Source organism: Chiloscyllium punctatum, chromosome 31, assembly GCF_047496795.1.
Source record: "Chiloscyllium punctatum isolate Juve2018m chromosome 31, sChiPun1.3, whole genome shotgun sequence".
Taxonomy (NCBI): Eukaryota; Metazoa; Chordata; class Chondrichthyes; order Orectolobiformes; family Hemiscylliidae; genus Chiloscyllium; species Chiloscyllium punctatum.
The window spans coordinates 71,456,150-71,476,543 of record NC_092769.1 but is presented as its reverse complement, the minus strand read 5'-3'; the positions used below and the strand labels follow the sequence as shown (position 1 = coordinate 71,476,543).

Below are 20,394 nucleotides of genomic sequence, written 5' to 3'. Positions count from 1 at the left end.
ATTCCAACTTCCTCCATGGCGGTTTTTGTAACCGGGTCCCCAAAGCCTTCGCTGACTCGCTGGAATACTGGCTGAGCGATAATGCCTCTAGGCCATCACCTTCCCCAACACGATGATAATATTCACGAGAGGTTGTAGAACGGGGTGGTAGGTGGACTAATTCTACCAAAATTCGACCATAGAACTGGAATTATTCTAACTAGATTATACAGGGCAGATGCAGAAAGCATATTCTTAGTGACCAGGGAGTCCTGAATTGGTGGTTGTAGATTCAGGATTAAGGGGTAGGCCATTTGGGACTGAGATGTGGGGAGAAATGGTCTCACCCTCGGGAGTGGTGACCTGCGGAATTCTCCAGCGCAGGAAACCGTTGAGAACAAAACAGTCAATATTTTCAAGAACAACGTAGAAGTAGTCCTTAGGGCTAAAGGGTATGAGGGAGAAAGCGGGGAACAGTGGTCTGAGTTCGATGATCAGCCATGATCCTATTGAATGGTGGGACAGGCTCGAAGGTCCAAGTGGCCTACTCCTACATTCTATGTTCCTATGTTCCCAAGTCCCACCTGCTGTAGAGGTGTGTAGTAACGTCTGTGAACAGGCTGAGTAGGAAATATCCTGGGGTGATGTCCTGGGCTTGAGATGGCTGAGTTCATTCATGTGAATCTCTGAATGTTTGCAGTCAGTTAGGAGACGGACCATGGCCAGTAAATACTGAGACAGAATTGGACGTTCAGACACAAAAGGTGACAGAAACCTTCTTGATCGCTTCATGAGTTTCATTGATCCAGCTCTCATGGAACAGGCCCCTAGCAGTCCAAGTGTGAGGCTACAAGGAAATGGGACTGGTATTTATTTGTCTTTGCAAAGCTGGTGTAACTAATGGACCCTTGAAACTGCCAATAAATCACAGGTAACAATTCAGCTCCTGCATCGAAGGAATATTAGATCCGATTTCACTTCGAGTCCCTACAGTGGAGAAGCAGGACATTCAGCCCATCCAGTCCACATCGACCCCCTGAAGAGCAACCCAGCCAGCCCCACTCCACCCGCCTGCTCTGTCCCTGCGACCCTCCATTTTCCTTGGCTGACCCACCTATCCTGGACTCTATGGGAAGGTTAGCTTGGCCAATCCACCCTAACCTGCACACCTTTGGACTGTGGGAGGAAACCCATGCAGAGAATGTGCAAACCTCACACAGACAGTGGTCTGAGGTTGGACTGAGTGCTAAACACTGAACCACTGTGCCACCCAAGTCAGCGAGTCATACAGCAACGAAACACGCCCCCTTTGTCTAACTTGTCCATGCCGACCAAGTTTCCCAAACCAAACTAGTCCCATTTGCCTGCAATTGTCCCATATCCCTCAGAACCTTTCCTATCCATGGACCTGTCCAAATGCCTTTTAATGTTATAAATATTCCTGCATCCACCACTTCATCTGGCAGCTCGTTTCACATTTGAACTCCCCTCTGTGTAAAAAGATTGCCCCTCAAATTCCTTTCTCCTCTCATCTTAAAATGATGCCCTCTAGTTTTGAACTCCCCTACCAGAGGAAAAACACGTTTGCCGTTCACCTTATCCATGCTGGTTATGATTTTATAAACCTAAATGAGGTCACCCCTCAACTTCCTACACTCCAGTGAAGAAAATCCCAACCTATCCAGCCTCTCCTTGTAAGTCAAACCTTCCAGTCCCATTAACATCCTGGTAAATCTTTTCTGAACACTCTCCAATTTAATAGTATCCTTCCGACAGCAGTGTGGTCGGAACTGTGCACTCTACTGCACCGTTGCCCTGTACTACCTCAACATGACGCCCCAACTATTCTCAGTGGTCTGAGCAATGAAGGCAAGCGTGCCAAATGCATTCTTCAGCACCTTGTCTGGCTCAACTTTAGATTCAATTTGAAAACAAGAAATGCTGGAAATCACAGCGGGTCAGGCAACATGTGTGGAGAGAGAGAGAGCAAGCTACCATTTCGAGTCCAGACTCCACACCTATCTTTCCATGTGATGGAAATAAACAAGGTGATGAACGAACCAAAATATTATCTGCAAATATGTTTGTGGGGGGTGTGGGGACGCCAATCAACTCGAGTCGACTTCTCATCAAGTGTGATTCCACTGTGATTTTCAGCGGTTTTGGTACAGATTCCAGCACCTGCAGTAATCTGCTCCTACATTAGATTAAGGGGTGTGGGCGTCACTGAGTGGGCCAACAGTTCAGAGTCCAACTCATCACTATGGGTCTGGAGTCACATGTAGGTCAGTCTAGGTAAGGGTGGCAGTTATTGGTGAATCAGATGCTTTCTTTACAACAATAAGTCTCATGTTAGGGCGGCACGGGGGCTCAGTGGTTAGCACTGCTGACTCACAGCACCAGGGACCCAGGATCGATTCCAGCATCGGGCAACTCTCTGAGTGGATTTTTGCACATTCACCCCATGTCTAGCGTGGGTTTCCTCTGGGTGCTCCGGTTTCCTCCCACAGTCCAAAGATGTGCAGGTCAGGAGAATTGGCCATGCTAACTTGCCCATAGTGTTAGGTGCATTAGTCAGAGGGAAGTGGGTTACTCTTCGGAGGGTTGGTGTGGACCTGTTGAGCCGAAGGGCCTGTTTCCACACTGTAGAGAATCTAATCCAGTTTCTCACAATGGAATTTATCACCGTCTGCCGAGCTTGGGATATGAACCTATGTCTCCAGAGAACACAAACAAAACTGGAAAGTTCTGGAGGACTCAGCAGATATGTTTTTCTCTCTCCACGGATGCTGCCACACCTGGTGAGTTTCTCCAGCAGTGTCTGTTTTTTTGTTGCTGATCTCCAGTGTCCACAACTCTTTGTGTTGCTTCAGTTCCAGAATATTATCTTCGAATGACAACTTCTTTGATATTTAGCACAACGCCACGGCCTCCCCTCTAATTGCCGATCAGGATATGATTTGGTGCCAAGTTGTGAAATTGAATTCATTGCCTCAGATCACTCCCCACCCTACCACCACCATGCCGCGAGATTGATTGTGCGGTGACATTATTGCAAAATGTAGTTTAGTCATTGCATTTGGCCATGTCCCAGGAGCAAACAAAAATATAAACATTATCTAAAGTTGACTGAGGCCAAGAGAAATCAGATCGGAATGTTCTTTGAGGCAGGAGTTGAACGTTTACCCGTGATATGTTCAGAGATTCACAGAAAAGGAGTCTACCACTTCTGCGAAAGGCAGGCCTTTCCCAATTTACCACACTTAGCCATAGAATCATAGAGATGTACAGCACGGAAACAGATCCTGCAGTCCACCCCGTCCATGCTGATCAGATGTCCTAGCATAATCTTGTCCTATTTGTCAACACTTGGCCCATATCCCTCTAAACCCTTCCTGTTCAGAGGATGGATTAGAAGGGGACCAATATACTGGCAGGGAAATTTGCTAGAGCTCGAGAGGATTTAAACTAATTGGGGGGGGTGGTGGGGGTGGGGAGGTTGGACCCAGGGAATTAATGAGGAAAGAGATCAATCTGAGACAGGTACAGTTGGGAAAAGGAGCAAATCAAACAGGGCAGGCAGAGAACAAGGTAGGATTGATAAATTACACTTGCAATTATTTCAATGCAAGAAGCCTGTTAGGGAAGGCAGATGAACTCAGGGCACGGTTAGGAACATGGGATTGGGATATCTAACCTGCACATCTCTGGGCACTATGGGACAATTTAGCACGGCCAATCCACCCCAACCTGCACATCCTTGGGCACTATGGGACAATTTAGCACGGCCAATCCACCCTAACCTGCACATCCCTGGGCACTATGGGACAATTTAGCACGGCCAATCCACCCTAACCTGCACATCCCTGGGCACTATGGGACAATTTAGCACGGCCAATCCACCCCAACCTGCACATCCCTGGGCACTATGGGACAATTTAGCACAGCCAATCCACCCTAACCTGCACATCCATGGGTACTATGGGACAATTTAGCACGGCCAATCCACCCTAACCTGCACATCCCTGGGCACTATGGGACAATTTAGCACAGCCAATCCACCCTAACCTGCATATCCCTGGGCACTATGGGACAATTTAGCACGGCCAATCCACCCTAACCTGCACATCCCTGGGCACTATGGGACAATTTAGCATGGCCAATCCACCCTAACCTGTACATCTTTGGACTGTGATAGGAAACCTCAGGTAACTGTTGCGTGGAGTTTGCCATGACTGATGAAAGTAAGTGTCCCATATGCCTTCTTAACTATCTTATTCACACTGTCAGTCAACTTCAGGGATCTGTGAATGATCACCCCAAGGTCCCTCTGTGATACCCAGTGTCCTGCTATTCATTAAACACCCCTTCACCGATGAACAGGAGTCACTGAGGAATGACTGGTGTACGGTGATAAGAGCGTCCAGGGCTGCTTGAATGATTGGTTCCTCCGATCTTCCAGCCAACTGGTGGTGTCCCTCTCCCAAACCACACTCTCCGCATGGGGGCTCCTCCCGGTTCTCCGGTTTCCTCCCACAGTCCAAAGTTGTGCAGATTTGGTGGATTGGGCATGGGAAATGCAGGGTTACAGGGGTGGGCTGGACTGGGAATGCTCTTTGGATGGGGTGGTGTGTGGACTCAGTGAGCTGAGTGGTCTGCTTCCAATCTAAACTAGGTAAGCATCTCCAGGGAGGGAAACAGTTAATGTTTCCAGGCTGCTATAAACTCCCACCCCGTTGAGGAACTAGTTTAAAACCTCTCTGGCAGCAGTACCAAATCTCATATTACAACAAAATAGTGGGTGGGCGTCATTGTGATCTGTCCAATCTACATAACAACCAACAGGAGTCACTGAGGAATGACTGGAAGAAGGTGATAAGGGTGTTGACGTTGCGTAGTTAGTTGAATAACTGGTTTCTCCGATCTGCTGATTATGTTCCTGTCCTCAAAACATTTGTTCCACCTTTATGCAAACCTCAACAATGGGCTATGTTTAACATGCACCGATCCCAACTATATTCACAACACAAATAAGTGTAACTTGTAAACTCTTGAAGTTGCCGATACATACATGTCCAGATATATTACGGATCTTTGGTGGGGGGGTGGGGGTGGGGGGGTGAGGGGGGATGTTGATCAAATTTGCAGACGACACCAAGATTGGGACGGTGGTTAATAGTGAAGAAGGTGGTTGTACGTTACAGGGAGATAAAGATGGGTTGGCTAGATAGACCAATAGTCTGGTATTTAACCCTGGTAAAAACAATAACTGCAGATGCTGAAAACCAAATACTGGATTAGTGGTGCTGGAAGAGCACAGCAGTTCAGGCAAAAGGCTTTTGCCCGAAATGTCAATTTCGCTGCTCGTTGGATGCTGCCTGAACTGCTGTGCTCTTCCAGCACCACTAATCCAGTATTTGGTATTTAACCCTGATAAGTGTGAGGTAATGGACTTTGGAAGAAGAAACAAGATGATGGAAGTAGCTTAGAGGAACAGAGGGACCTTGGGGTAGTGACTCACAGATCCCTGAAGTCAGCAGAGTACATGAATAGGACAGTTAAGAAGGAATATGGGACACTTGCTTTTATCAGTCGTGGTACACAGTATAAAAGCAAGGAGGTAATACTGGAGTTATACAGAGCATTAGTCAGGCCACAGCTGGAGTACTGTGCACAGTTCCAGTCACCTCACTACAGGAAGGATGAGATAACACTAGAGGAGGTACAGCAGAGGTTCACCAGGATGTTGCCAGGGATGGAGAAATTGAGCTACAAGGAGAGTCTGGACAGGCTTGGATTGTTTTCTTTTCGAGTGGAGGAGGTTAGGGGGAGGTGTGTAAGATTATGAGGGGAATGGACAGGGTAAATGGAGATAGGCTTGGATTGTTTTCTTTTCGAGTGGAGAAGACTAAACTGGATCCATGGTTAGGAACGGTTTAGGAGGATATGAGCCAAATGCAGGGAAATGGGGTCAGTGTTGATGGATATTTTGGTTGGCCCGGACCAGTTTGGGCCAAAGGGCCCCTGTCTTTGTGCTTCAGGACTCTATGACGAGGGGAGGAGGGGGAGACATGATTGAGGTGCGTAAGATTATGAGGGGGACGGACAGGGTGAATGGAGTAGCTGTGCCCTTTGGTTGAGGGGTCGATCACGAGGGGGGGGGCACAGTTTTATGGGAAGGGACGGGAGATTCCGAGAGATTTGGGAAAAATCACATTTGGGAGTCTGGAATGGACAGCCTGAGAAGGTAATGGAAGCCAGAAGCCGAACAAAATTTGAAAAATATTTGGATGTGCACTCAAAATATCAGAACATTGAAGGATACTCTTTTTGGTAACCATAACCTCAATTTCTCTAGTCATCCAGCATTCCTTACACCTACCAGCCTTTCCTTTCACCCTGACAGGAACATACCGTCTCTGGACTCTCATTATCTCATTTCTGAAGGCTTCCCCTTTTCCAGCCGTCCCTTTACCTGTGAACATCTGCCCCTAATCAGCTTTTGAAAGTTCTTGCCTAATACCGTCAAAGTTGGCCTTTCTCCAATCTAGAACTTTAACTTTTAGAGCTGGTCTGTCCTTTTCCACCAGTAGTTTAAAACTAATAGAATTACGATCACTGGCCCCAAAGAGCTCCACTACTGACACTTCAGTCACCTGCCCTGTCTTATTTCCAAAGAGTAGATCAAGTTTTGCACCTTCTCTAGCAGGAACATCCACATACTGATTCAGAAAATTTTCTTGTACACACTTAACAAATTCCTCTTCATCTAAATCCTTAACACCATGGTAGTCCCAGTCTATATTTGGCAAGTTAAACATCTCCTACCATAACCACCCTATTATTCTTACAGACCATACAATCTCCATACAAATTTGTTTCTCAATTTCCCTCTGACGATTAGAGGGTTTATAATACAATCCCAATACGGTGATCATCACTCTCTTATTTCTCAGTTCCACCCAAATAGCTTCCCTGGATTTATTCCCAGGAATATCCTTACTAAGTATAACAATAATGCTATCCCCCTTATGAAAAACGCCACTCTCCCTCCTGTCTTGCCTCCCTTTCTATCCTTCCTGCAGCATTTGTATCCTGGAACATTAAGCTGCCAGTCCTGCCCATCCCTGAGCCATGTTTCCGTAATTGCTATGATATCCCAGTCCCATGTTCCTAACCATGCCCTGAGTTCATCTGCCTTCCCTGTTCGGCCCCTTGCATTGAAATAAATGCAGTTTAATTTATCAATCCTACCTTGTTCACTGCCTTGTTCCTGCCGACCCTGACTATTTGACTCGCTCCTTTTCCCAACTGTACCAGTCTCAGATTGATCTCTTTCCTCACCATTTCCCTGGGTCCCACCCCTCTACCTTAGTAGTTTAAATCATCCCGAGCAGCTCTAGCAAATCTCTCTACCTCAGTATATTAGTCCCCTTCCAATTCAGGTGCAATCCATCCTCTGAACAGGAAGGGTTTAGAGGGATATGGGTCAAGTGTTGGCAAATGGGACAAGATTATGCTAGGACATCTGATCAGCATGGACGAGGTGGACTGCAGGATCTGTTTCTCTATGATTCTATGGCTGAGTGTGGTAAATTGGGCAAGGCCTGCCTTTCGCAGTAGTGGTAGATTCCCTTTCTGTAAATCTCTGAACATATCATGGGTAAACGTTCAACTCCTGCCTCAAAGAACATTCCGATCTGATTTCTCTTGGCCTCAGGCAACTTTAGATAGTGTTTATATTTTTGTTTGCTCATGGGACATGGCCAAATGCAATGACTAAACTACATTTTGCAACAATGTCACCGCACAATTCAATCTCGCGGCATGGTGGTGGTAGGGTGGGGAGTGATCTGAGGCAATGAATTCAATTTCACAACTTGGCACCAAATCATATCCTGATCGGCAATTAGAGGGAAGGCCGTGGCGTTGTGCTAAATATCAAAGAAGTTGTCATTCGAAGATAATATTCTGGAATTGAAGCAACACAAAGAGCTGTGGACACTGGAGATCAGCAACAAAAAAAACAGACACTGCTGGAGAAACTCACCAGGTGTGGCAGCATCCGTGGAGAGAGAAAAACATATCTGCTGAGTCCTCCAGAACTTTCCAGTTTTGTTTGTGTTCTCTGGAGACATAGGTTCATATCCCAAGCTCGGCAGACGGTGATAAACTCCATTGTGAGAAACTGGAATTAAAACATGAAATCTTATTGTTGAAAGAAAATTCAACCAATAACTGCCACCCTTACCTAGTCTGACCTACATGTGACTCCAGACCCATAGTGATGAGTTGGACCCTGAACTGTTGGCCCACTCAGTGACACCCACACCCCTTAATCTAATGTAGGAGCAGATTACTGCAGGTGCTGGAATCTGTACCAAAACCGCTGAAAATCACAGTGGAATCACACTTGATGAGAAGTCGACTTGAGTTGATTGGCGTCCCCACACCCCCCACAAACATATTTGCAGATAATATTTTGGTTCGTTCATCACCTTGTTTATTTCCATCACATGGAAAGATAGGTGTGGAGTCTGGTCTCGAAATGGTAGCTTGCTCTCTCTCTCTCCACACATGTTGCCTGACCCGCTGTAATTTCTAGCATTTTTTGTTTTCAAATTGAATCTAAAGTTGAGCCAGACAAGGTGCTGAAGAATGCATTTGGCACGCTTGCCTTCATTGCTCAGACCACTGAGAATAGTTGGGACGTCATGTTGAGGTAGTACAGGGCAACGGTGCAGTAGAGTGCACAGTTCCGACCACACTGCTGTCGGAAGGATACTATTAAATTGGAGAGTGTTCAGAAAAGATTTACCAGGATGTTAATGGGACTGGAAGGTTTGACTTACAAGGAGAGGCTGGATAGGTTGGGATTTTCTTCACTGGAGTGTAGGAAGTTGAGGGGTGACCTCATTTAGGTTTATAAAATCATGACCAGCATGGATAAGGTGAACGACAAACGTGTTTTTCCTCTGGTAGGGGAGTTCAAAACTAGAGGGCATCATTTTAAGATGAGAGGAGAAAGGAATTTGAGGGGCAATCTTTTTACACAGAGGGGAGTTCAAATGTGAAACAAGCTGCCAGATGAAGTGGTGGATGCAGGAATAGTTATAACATTAAAAGGCATTTGGATAGGTCCATGGATAGGAAAGGTTCTGAGGGATATGGGACAATTGCAGGCAAATGAGACTGGTTTGGTTTGGGAAACTTGGTCGGCATGGACAAGTTAGACAAAGGGGCGTGTTTCCTTGCTGTATGCCTCGATGACTTGGGTGGCACAGTGGTTCAGTGTTTAGCACTCACTCCAACCTCAGAACATTCTCTGCATGGGTTTCCTCCCACAGTCCAAAGGTGTCCAGAGCTGGATCAATGAAACTCATGAAGCGATCAAGAAGGTTTCTGTCACCTTTTGTGTCTGAACGTCCAATTCTGTCTCAGTATTTACTGGCTATGGTCCGTCTCCTAACTGACTGCAAACATTCAGAGATTCACATGAATGAACTCAGCCATCTCAAGCCCAGGACATCACCCCAGGATATTTCCTACTCAGCCTGTTCACAGACGTTACTACACACCTCTACAGCAGGTGGGACTTGGGAACATAGGAACATAGAATGTAGGAGTAGGCCACTTGGACCTTCGAGCCTGTCCCACCATTCAAGAGGATCATGGCTGATCATCGAACTCAGACCACTGTTCCCCGCTTTCTCCCTCATACCCTTTAGCCCTAAGGACTACTTCTGCGTTGTTCTTGAAAATATTGACTGTTTTGTTCTCAACGGTTTCCTGCGCCGGAGAATTCCGCAGGTCACCATTCCCGAGGGTGAGACCATTTCTCCCCACATCTCAGTCCCAAATGGCCTGTGTGTGTGTGTGTGTGTGTGTGTGAATATGGTGTATATAATTCTGTGCATTTGCCAATATTCTAGCCACTCTGGGATTTGTTTCGGTTATTGTGTAAGGGTGTTAGCACCTTGGCAAAACAGTGTTATGATGTTCTTCACTGGGTATAAACAGCACGGGGAGGTGGAACTGAACAGAATGAGAGAGCAGACGTATATAAACGTGCAGCAGAAAAACAGTTCATCAATAATGTAACGATAAGAACACAGCTTGATATATCCCTGATTCCCAACAAAAGCTGTATTTGGTATGAATTGATAATAAATGCTGTGAGTAAGAAATTAGATGCAGAATAACATGGTAAACTTTGCTTTCTTCTTAACTATTCCGTCTCAAACCCTGACGAATAATGCGGCAGAAAGTCACACAATAACTTATCAATACTCACACATATCCCTGTAAGTATGTTACTACTCACAAGGCAGTCCCTGCCGGAGAGGTTTGAGATACACAAGGTGTGTTACTGTCCATAATCCTGAGACTCCCTCACATGGTTAAGATGTGAATCTACTGCACTGAAGTGAATTATATCAACTTTCACTGCCTTCATCCAGGGCCAACATATTGCCCAATACCTCCCCACACAAAGTTCAACATCGAGCCACGGTCTGAAAGAGTATTTGCTCTGCTTTGAGAATAATCTCTTCAGTCCATTGGCTGTCTTTGTGTTGAGTTATGTAACCGCGGTGTCACCTGATGTTTATCCCGTGATGAGGAAGTATAAAGAGTAATAGTTTGAAGTTGATCTTCAGGAGTGTGACAACATCGGAGCTGTTCGATTGACGAGTGAGTGTGGGGGCGTATGGCAGCCCTGTATAAAGTTTCCATATTGTACAGCTTGTTAACTTCAGTCAGAGTGGGGCGATTGTCAGGATTACTGCCAACCTGAAATAGTTAAGCAGAGTTTTATTTGAAGGGCTTTTCCTGAGCTCGGGGAGGGACTGAGCTTTTTCCTCAGCCAACAGTACCTTGCGTTTGATTGGGGAGAAACGTCCCAAAGTGTTTCGGAGGAGTGTTCACAAAATGTGACTCCTGTCCAGGCCAGGAAGGAGGTGAGCTAAAGCCAGGTCAAACAGCCAGGTATGAGGAGCAGTGAGGGTTTTAAAGAGAGGGTTCCTGGACTTCGAGGCTGAGGGGGCTGAGGGGGGGGAACGGTAGAATTGAGGAATGTGGGAAAAAGGAGCTCGGAACTGGAGGAACGGAAAGGATTTGGGGAAGTGCGAAGCTGGGGGGAAGGACGCACAGATGGGGAAGAGGCAAGGTAACGGGATGGGGAGCGGGGAAGTTGAAAATGAAGGGGAGAATTTAAAAGCGCTGTGAGGTGGGCAGACCATGTCGGTCAGTGAGAAAGGAGATTGGCTTATAATACAAGGCAGTGGAGTTTGGAGGGAGCTGCAGGCCATGGGGTGGCTGGGCCATATAGCATCGGAGCAATTGTCTTAGCAAAAAGGATGGACCGAGGCTGGGGGCGGAACCAAGGAGGGCGCGGGCTCAGTGCAGCCAATGTGTAACCTCCCTCTGTCGCTGTAGCTGACATCAGTAAACTCCAAACAAAGAGCTGGAGTTCACCACCAAACAAAGAGACCTTGGGGTTTTTGCTTCATAGTTCCCCCTGAAAGTGGAGTCACAGGTGGGCAGGTTGGTGAACAAGGTGGTTGGTACGCTTGCCTTTATTGGCCAGTGCATGGGAGTTCAGAGGTCATGTTGCAGCTGTACAGGACATTGGTCAGACCACTTTTGGAATACTGGATTCAGTTCACTCTCCCCGCTGTAAAAAGGATGCAGTGAAACTTGAAAGGGTTCAGAAAAGATTTACAAAGACGTTGCCAAGGTTGGAGGGCTTGAGGTGTAGGGAGAGGCTGAATAGGCTGGGGTTGTTTTCCCTTGAGGGTTGGAGGCTGAGGGGTGACCTTCTTGAGGTTTATAAAGTCATGAGGGGCATGGATAGGGTAAATAGCCAAGATATTTTTCCCAGGGTTGGAGAGTTCATAACTAGATAGCATAGTTTTAAGGTGAGAGAGGAAAGATTTAAAAGGGACCTAAGGGGCAACTTTTTCACCCAGAGGGTGGTGCGTGTATGGAATGAGCTACCAGAGGAAGTGGTGGAGGCTGGTACAATGACAACATTTAAAAGGAATCTGGATTTGTACAGGCATAGGAAGGGTTTAGAGGGATATGGGCCAAATGCTGATAGATGGGACTAGTTTAATTTCGGATATCTGGTCAGTATGACGAGTTAGACCAGAGGTTCCGTTTCTGTGCTGTACAGCTCTGTGACTCTGTAATTTACCTCTGACAATGTCCTTGTCACACTCCTCTGTGAGAAAGGTACCACACAAATGTCTTTGTTGTTGTTGTGCGATCTTCTAAGAGCTTTCCAGCAGCTGGCAAAAGGTAAGCGTTGGGTTGAGATGTTGGAAATTCCCCTGTGGGACCTGATCTCGAACAGTCCAACCCCAAGTCCCTATCTGAGCCATTGGCTGAAGTAGCAGCACCGCCCACTGAAGGTATGGGCACTGCCTCAGGCAGAATATTTCCCTTCAGGACGATCGCGGCTGAAGGCGCCAAATCAATTCTGATCCCTTGTTCAAATAATTCCCACACCGAGTCTTTAATATCGAGCCACTTGAGCCATTTGATGGAGCCTTGGTTTTGGATCCTGGTTAGAGAGGGGACAATGCTGACGGGTCCCTCAGTGTTTTACTGATGGGGCAGCCCCAGTGCAATGTCTAAAGGCAGGCAGGGTAATGGAGTAAGTGTCACTATATGAGCCTGTGGTCACGTTGGCGATTGGGCCTCATGGTTTAAGTACTGATCATTGACTCATCCACCCAGTGCTGTAGAATATATTGCTGTGGTTTAACTCCTGTGGGGACTTGGCTTCCCCATTCATTTACCCCACACCCGCACTCCCCTCTTCTGCAGCTACTGACTCCTTCCAGCAGTGCCTCACGCATCCACGGTGCGGGGAGGTGCAACAGCCAGCTATTCGACTGCGGGTGCTTGCTCTTTCCAGCTGAGGTGGTGGAGGTGGGGGAAAGGCCGATCAACTCTGCCTCATTCTCCCCGTCTCTGTCCCGGGTTTTACCGAGGCCAGTTCTGGCTCCTGTCACGAGCGCGAGAACGCCCCAATCCAGGGCGGACGTGGTGCTGCGAACCCCGAGCTGGGTTTCTCAGTGCCTGAGCCTCTGTCTCCAGGGCCAAGGGGATGGTGTTGGAGCAGGGATTCACCAGGAGTCAATCTCCAAAAGATGTTTAAAAAAGTAAAGAAACCCTGGTTTTGCGTTTCTGTGTCTCCGCAGGATTTGAAATTCCAACACCAAGAGGTGACAGTGGGAAGATGGCGGCCGTGCTGTTCATCTGCTCCTTGTTCTTCCTGGGCGCTTTAGGAAGTGCACCGAAACCTTGTAGTGAGTACACCTTACACCTCACCCTGTCAGAACCCAAGGGAATAGGACAGAGACAGGTCCACTTTCCGTTGGAATAATACGCTGGGCTTCACATAGAACATGGAACATTTCAGCACATTACAGGCCCTTCGGCCCTCGATTTTGCACTGACCAATCTGAAATTCATCCAACCGAAACTATTTCATTTCCATCCATACGTTTACCCAGCGACCAATTAAATGCCCTTGAAGTTGTCGAGTCTACTACTGTTTCAGGCAGTGCATTCCATGTCCCTACTGCTCTCTGAATAAAGAAACTACCTCTGACATCAATCACCCCTCAATTTAAGGCTCTAATAAGTATTAGAGCAGAGAATCACAAAGTTAGGCCAGGACCCCAGTTGATGTTGCGAGGTCAAATACTAGGGTACTTTTCTCTCTCTCTCCTTCTCTCCTTCTCTCTCTCCCCCACCTCTTAAAGCACCTCATCTGTCTCATACCACCCTAGCTGACTGGATCTTGCTCCATTCTATTGATTACAGCTCTCCTTATTGTGCACCTGGTTGCTAAGAATTATACAATCCCTACAGTGTGGAAGCAGGCTGTTCGGCCCATCGAGTCCATACCAACCCTTCGAATAGCATCCCACCCAGACCCACCCCTGTAACTCTGTATTCCCCGTGACTATCCCACTTGACCTGCACAACCCTGGGTTCTATGGGGCAATTTAGCACGGCCAATCCACCCTAACCTGCACATCCCTGGGCACTATGGGGCAATTTAGCACGGCCAATCCACCCTAACCTGCACATCCCTGGGCACGATGGGACAATTTAGCACGGCCAATCCACCCTAACCTGCGCATCCCTGGGCACTATGGGACAATTTAGCACGGCCAATCCACCCTAACCTGCACATCTTTGGACTGTAGGAGGAAACCAGAGCACCCGGAGCAAACCGTACACACACATGGGATGAGAATGTGCAAACTTCACACAGACAATCGGCCGAGGGTGGGATTGAACCTGGGACCCTGGTGCCGTGAGGCAGCAGTGCTAACCACTGAGCCACCATGTTGCTCCAAATGCTTTACTCACTCTCGTCAACCCTTGCAACCCAACCCCGGCACTTACCAACACATGAATAGCACATGATCCAGATAACGATCTACAGCACTGCAAACAGGCTCAGTGATGATCAAAGACAACTACCTAACTATTCCAATCCCACTTCCCAGCACTTGACCATTGCCTTGGCATCACAAGCGCAAGTCAAAAAACTTTTAGGATTTTACAGGACAGAAGGAGGCCATTTGACCCATCATGGCTGTATCTGCCCCTGGAATAAGCTGCCCAGCTCGTCCCACTGACCAGTCCTGTCTCTGCAGACCTCTCAGTTCATCCCTTCCAAACATGTTTCCAGATGTCTTTTGAAACCTCCTGTGGAATCTGCCTCCACCACTCTCCCAGACAGCGCACCCCAAAATCCTAACAGCTCTCTGGGTAAAGACGTTTCTCCTCATCCCACTCTGCTTGAAATTGTGACCCTCTTACTTACCGTCTAGTGGAAACAGAATATCCTTCATTACCCTGTTTATAATTTTGAACATGTCGATAAACACGACTTAAGTTTCTCTGCTCCAAGGAAAATAAGCCCAATCTCTCTCATCTTTCCTTATATCCACAATCCCTTCTTCCTGGTAGTAAATCTCCTTTGAACTCTCTCAGCGGCTTTAACATCCTTTCTTAAATAAGGTGCCCAGAACTGAACACAACACTCCAAATGTGTCTTGACCAATGATTTGTAGAGGTGTAGCAGCACTTCCTTCCTTTTACACTCTATGTCTCTATTTATAAACCCAAGGATACCATAAGCCTTTCAACAACTGCCCATAGTGTCCAAAGTTTGTGCAGGTTAGATGGATTAGCTGTTGGAAATGCAGGTTTACAGGGATTGGATAGGTCTGAGTGAGATACACTTTGGAGGGTGGGGTGTGAACTCGATGGGCTGAATGGCCTGCTTCCGCACTGAGGGAATTTCTATTCTGTTCTCTTCGATCTGTTTCAACTTGCCTGTCCATCTTCAGAGAACCATGCACATGAACCCCAAGGTCCCTCTCATCCTGTACTCCCCTCCAAGGTGTACCATTGAGGCCTGTGTTGTCTCCCTATGTTTTGTCTACCAAACTGCGCTACCTCACATTTCTCTGCATTGAAATTCATCTGGAGTCATAGAGATGTACAGCACGGAAACAGACCCTTCAGTCCAACCCATCCATGCCGACCAGATATCCCAACCCAATCTAGTCCCACCTGCCAGCACCTGGCCCATATCCCTCCAAACCCTTCCTATTCATGTCCCCATCCAAATGCCTTTTAAATGTTGCAATTGTACCAACCTCCAACACTTCCTCTGGCAGCTCATTCCATACACGAACACCCTCTGTGAAAAAGTTGCCCTGTAGGTCTCTTTTTTATCTTTCCCCTCTCACGCTAAACCTATGCCCTCTAGTTCTGAACTCCCAGGGAAAAGATTTTGTCTATTTACCCTATCCATGCCCTTCATAGTTTTGTAAACTTCCAGGGAAAACAGCCCCAGCCTGTTCAGTGTCTCCCTGTAGCTCAAATCCTCCAACCCTGGCAACATCCTTGTAAATAGTTTCTGAACCTTTTCAAGTTTCACAACATCTTTCCGATAGGAAGGAGACCAGAATAGCACACAATACTCCAACAGTGGCCTAACCAATGTCCTATACAGCCACAACATGACCTTCCAACTCCTGTACTCAATACTCTGACCGATAAAGGAAAGCGTACCAAATGCCTTCTGCACTCTCCTATCTACCTGAGACTCCACTTTGTATCTGCTCATTTGTCGACCTTGTCAATGTCCCTCTGAAGGTGTGCAACATCATCCTCACAATTCTGTTTCCTCCCTAGCTTTGTATCATCTGCAGTTTAGAGATTTATCCCTCAACACCCATTTTCAAATCATTTCTGCAAATCAGAAAGGCCAGGATCCCAACACCAGTCTCTGGGGGACATCATTTCAACTCGTCTCCAGTCTGAGAAATGCCCACCCACCCTTATCCTCTGCTTCCTGTGTTTAAGCTAACTTCTAATCCATGTTGCCGAGGCCCCATCAATTTCTGCCATGGGGCAACGTAACAAGTGCTTCCTGAAAGCCCAAATACACACCATCCACAGCACTACCCGTATCCACTACCTACGTCACCTTCTGATTGGTTTCTGAGGGCGATGATGGGTGTGAGTGCCCAATTTCTGATTGGTTTCCGAGGGCGATGATGAGTGTGAGTGCCCAATTTCTGATTGGTTTCCTGAGGGCAATAGCTGCCTTACTTCCTTCTGCCTCTTGACTGGTTCTCTAAGATCATGGGATCATGCTTCACGCAGCAGCTTTTCCCTGTTAGTTTGCTGAATTTACAGCTCTCTGCTGACATCACAAGAGGCAGTAAGTCTGCTTAATTCTAAGTTACCTGATGAAGGAGCAGCGCTCCAAAAGCTAGTACCTCCAAATAAAACTGTCGGACTATAACCTGGTGTTGTGTGATTTTTAACTTTGTCCACCCCAGTCCAAAACTGGCTCCTCCACATCATAATTCTAAATGGTACATTTAAATGTCTCGAGCATTCAAGAACCTATAAATACCTTTTTTCAGGAAAAGGAAACAACTTTCTTTGTTTCATGTCAAGGAATCTTGATGTCTAAACCAAGCCATTAAAGCTGGTAACATAAGGCAAAGAAATGCAGATGCAGGAAATCTGAAACAAAAACAGAAAATGATGGAGAAACTCAGCAGGTCTGTGGAGAGAGAAGCAGAGTAAATATTTCAACCCCAATGACCCTTCGGAAGGACTTGAAACGTTGACTGGTTTTCCCTCTCTGCAGGAGTTGCCAGAGTTTCCCCAACATTATAGGGGTTTGCTCCAAATTAGTAAGTATCTTTCCAGCATGAGGTTTGTTAGCTTGGGGCTATAACCCTCCCTCAGGAATGCAGCCCCAGACATGATGTGGCCATCAGTGTCTTACCTCGAATACAACAAACCTGTGGGGAGTCACGGTGGCTCAGTGGTTAGCACCGCTGCCTCACGGCGCCAGGGAGACGGGTTCGATCCCACCCTCGGGCGACTGTCTGTGTGAGTTTGCTCGTTCTCCCTGTGTCTGGTTTCATCTGGGTGCTCTGGTTTTCTCCCAAAGTCCAAAGTTGTGTAGATTAGGGTGGATTGGCCATGCTAAATTGTCCCATACTGCCCAGGGATGTGCAGGTTTGGGTGGATTGGCCGTGCTAAATTGTCCCATAGTGCCCAGGGATGTGCAGGTTTGGGTGGATTGGCCGTGCTAAATTGTCCCATTGTGCCCAGGGATGTGCAGGTTTGGGTGGATTGGCCATGCTAAATTGTCCCATAGTGCCCAGGGATGTGCAGGTTAGGGTGGATTGGCCGTGCTAAATTGTCCCATAGTGCCCAGGGATGTGCAGGTTAGGGTGGATTGGCCGTGCTAAATTGTCCCATCGTGCCCAGGGATGTGCAGGTTAGGGTGGATTGACCGTGCTAAATTGTCCCATAGTGTTCAGGGATGTGCAGGTTAGGGTGGATTGGCCATACTAGATTGTCCCATAGTGTCCAGGGATGTGTAGGTTAGGGTGGATTGGCCGTGCTAAATTGTCCCATAGTGCCCAGGGATGTGCAGGTTAGGGTGGATTGGCCGTGCTAAATTGTCCCATAGTGCCCAGGGATGTGTAGGTTAGGGTGGATTGGCCGTGCTAAATTGTCACATAGTGCCCAGGGATGTGCAGGTTAGGGTGGGTTGGCCGTGCTAAATTGTCCCATAGTGCCCAGGGATGTGCAGGTTAGGGTGGGTTGGCCGTGCTAAATTGCCTGTAGTGTTCGGTGCAATGTAAAGAAATAAGGGAATGGGTCTGGGCAGATTACTGTCTGGTAGTTCGGTGTGGACTTGTTGGGCTGAAGGGCCTGTTTCCCGACTGCAGGGATTCTAAGTTCTAAACTGTACATAACATTCATACACTGACTGTTCGATCAGCATAAAACTGCAAACAGTACAAAGGGGAGAGTCGTCGTTTTCCCTGAAAAAGTGAAAAATACAGGGGTGAGCCGACGGAAAGATTATCGATATTACAATGGGCTCCAAAAGGCCGGGTACAAAGGGAACGTCCTCCCTCAGGGATGGCCCCAGCATGAGGGAAGAGTGTGAATTGAATTAGTTTTTTGTCACATGGGTACAGTGAAAAGTTCACAAGTTGCCACATGGTGGCACCATCTTAGGTACAATGGTACCCAGGTACAGATCCTTCAGTACAAGTTCTTAGGAAAAGGAAACATCTAGAAAACATTGAAATAAAAATGACAGTATTGCAGATTGCTGGAATAAATTACAAAGTAGAGGAATTATGTACCTGAATTCCTTGGTCCCACTGTTTTACAACGCTACTGAAGGCCCTACCATTGTGAAAAGGTCAAGAGTAGAGTGGTGCTGGAAATCTTGACTCTAATCTCCAGCATCTGCAGTACCCACTTCTGCCTCTTTTATTGTGTAAGTCCCGTCCCCTGTTAGTTGCACCAAAATGCAATACCTCACACTTATCCAAATTGAACGCTGCCTCTGACTCTCCATTTTGTCTCTGACAGCTTCACCAGAGCTCCTGGAAGGTAAGAAGACTGTTGTAAGTATCAACATCGCACACCCTGATATCTTTATCTCCCAGAGATTCACTGCTTGGCGAGAAAAGGGGGGTTTCTTGACTCACCAGCAATAAAGGCACTTAAGTGGTCAAATATAGACTTCAGCTTGCCAACTGGCTTCTCGGCCGGTGGGAAAAGTAGCCAACGCCAAAGCAGAAATTCCTGGAGGTACTCAGCGTCTGTGGGAAGGGAAACAGAGTTAGTGTTTCGGGAAAAGCGACCCGTCTTCAGAATTTCAGTTTGTTGAAAATCTGTGGATAACAAGCCACCCAGCAATTAGGGATCACCTATTGTTATTAAACTGTCGAGGGTTCAGCAATGATTTGCCAGGAATGGAAGGGTTGAGGTATGAAAGTAGACTGGAAAGACTGGGACACTTTTCACTGGAGCGTAGGAGGTTGAGGGGTGACCTTATAAAATCATGAGGGGCATAGATAAGGTGACTGATAACTGTCGTTTCCCAAGGGTAGGGGATTTCAAGACTAGGGGACATAATTTTAAGGTGAGAGGAGAAAGATTTTAAAAAGGACATGAGGGGCAACTTTTTTACACAGAGAGTGGTTCGTGCATGGAATGAACTTCCAGAGGAAGTGGTGGATGCGGGGACAATTACAACATTTTAAAAGACACTTAGATGGGTACATGAATAGGAAAGGATTTGGAGGGATATGGGCCAGGATCAGGCAGGTGGGACTGGTTGGGTTTGGGATTACGGTCAGCACGGACTGGTTGGCCTGAAGGGTCTGTTTCCTATGACTCTACAGGCAGGTTAGAGTCGAAGAGTGTGGTGCTGGAAAAGCACAGCAGGTCAGGCAGCATCCGAGTAGCAGGAGAATCGACGTTTCTGGCATAAGAAAGACTCCAGCATCTGCAGCCCTCACTTTCTCCTATGTGCAGGTTAAGGTGGATTGGCCATGGGAAATGGAGGGTTACAGTGGTGGGGTAGAGGGATGGGTCTGGGTGAGGTGCTCTTTGGAGGGTTGGTGCGGACTGGATGGGCCAAATGGCCTACTTCCACACTGTAGGGATTCTATGATTTAGGTTGGTAAGGCGTACTAAGTGTTGTGTTGCAGCGACTAATGTCTACGATTTATTAGAACAACATAAGAACTCGGAGCAGGAGGAGGCCATTTGGCCCGTCGAGCCTGCTCCACCATTCAATAAGATGATGGCTGATCTTTCCATGGACCCAATTCCACTTACCTGCCCACTCACAATGACTCTTAGTTCCTTTACTGTTCAAAAATTGATCTATCTTCGCCTTTATAGCATTCAGTGAGGTAGCATCACTGGGTAAGGAATTCCACAGATTCACAACCTTCTGGGTGAAGAAGTTCCTCCTCAACTCAGTTTTAAATCTGGTCCTCCTTATTTTGAGGCTACGCCCCCAGTTCAAGTTTT

At 47.1% G+C, this 20,394-nt stretch overlaps 1 protein-coding gene across 2 annotated transcripts in view; it reads left to right on the top strand.

Annotated features, from left to right (window-relative positions):
- The first annotated feature begins 10,501 nt into the window (after positions 1-10,501).
- Positions 10,502-20,394, top strand: part of LOC140457043 (ependymin-like) — a 30,323-nt gene continuing 20,430 nt past the window's right edge. The window contains exons 1-3 of one of the 2 annotated variants that reach the window (XM_072550971.1): positions 10,502-10,671; positions 13,188-13,295; positions 18,940-18,974. In XM_072550971.1, the coding sequence (XP_072407072.1) occupies positions 13,226-13,295; positions 18,940-18,974 (105 nt within the window). In that variant the 5' untranslated portion in view covers positions 10,502-10,671; positions 13,188-13,225. Of the gene's footprint in view, positions 10,672-12,209; positions 12,280-13,187; positions 13,296-18,939; positions 18,975-20,394 lie in introns of those variants that run through there. The other variant, XM_072550970.1, reaches the window with a different exon arrangement.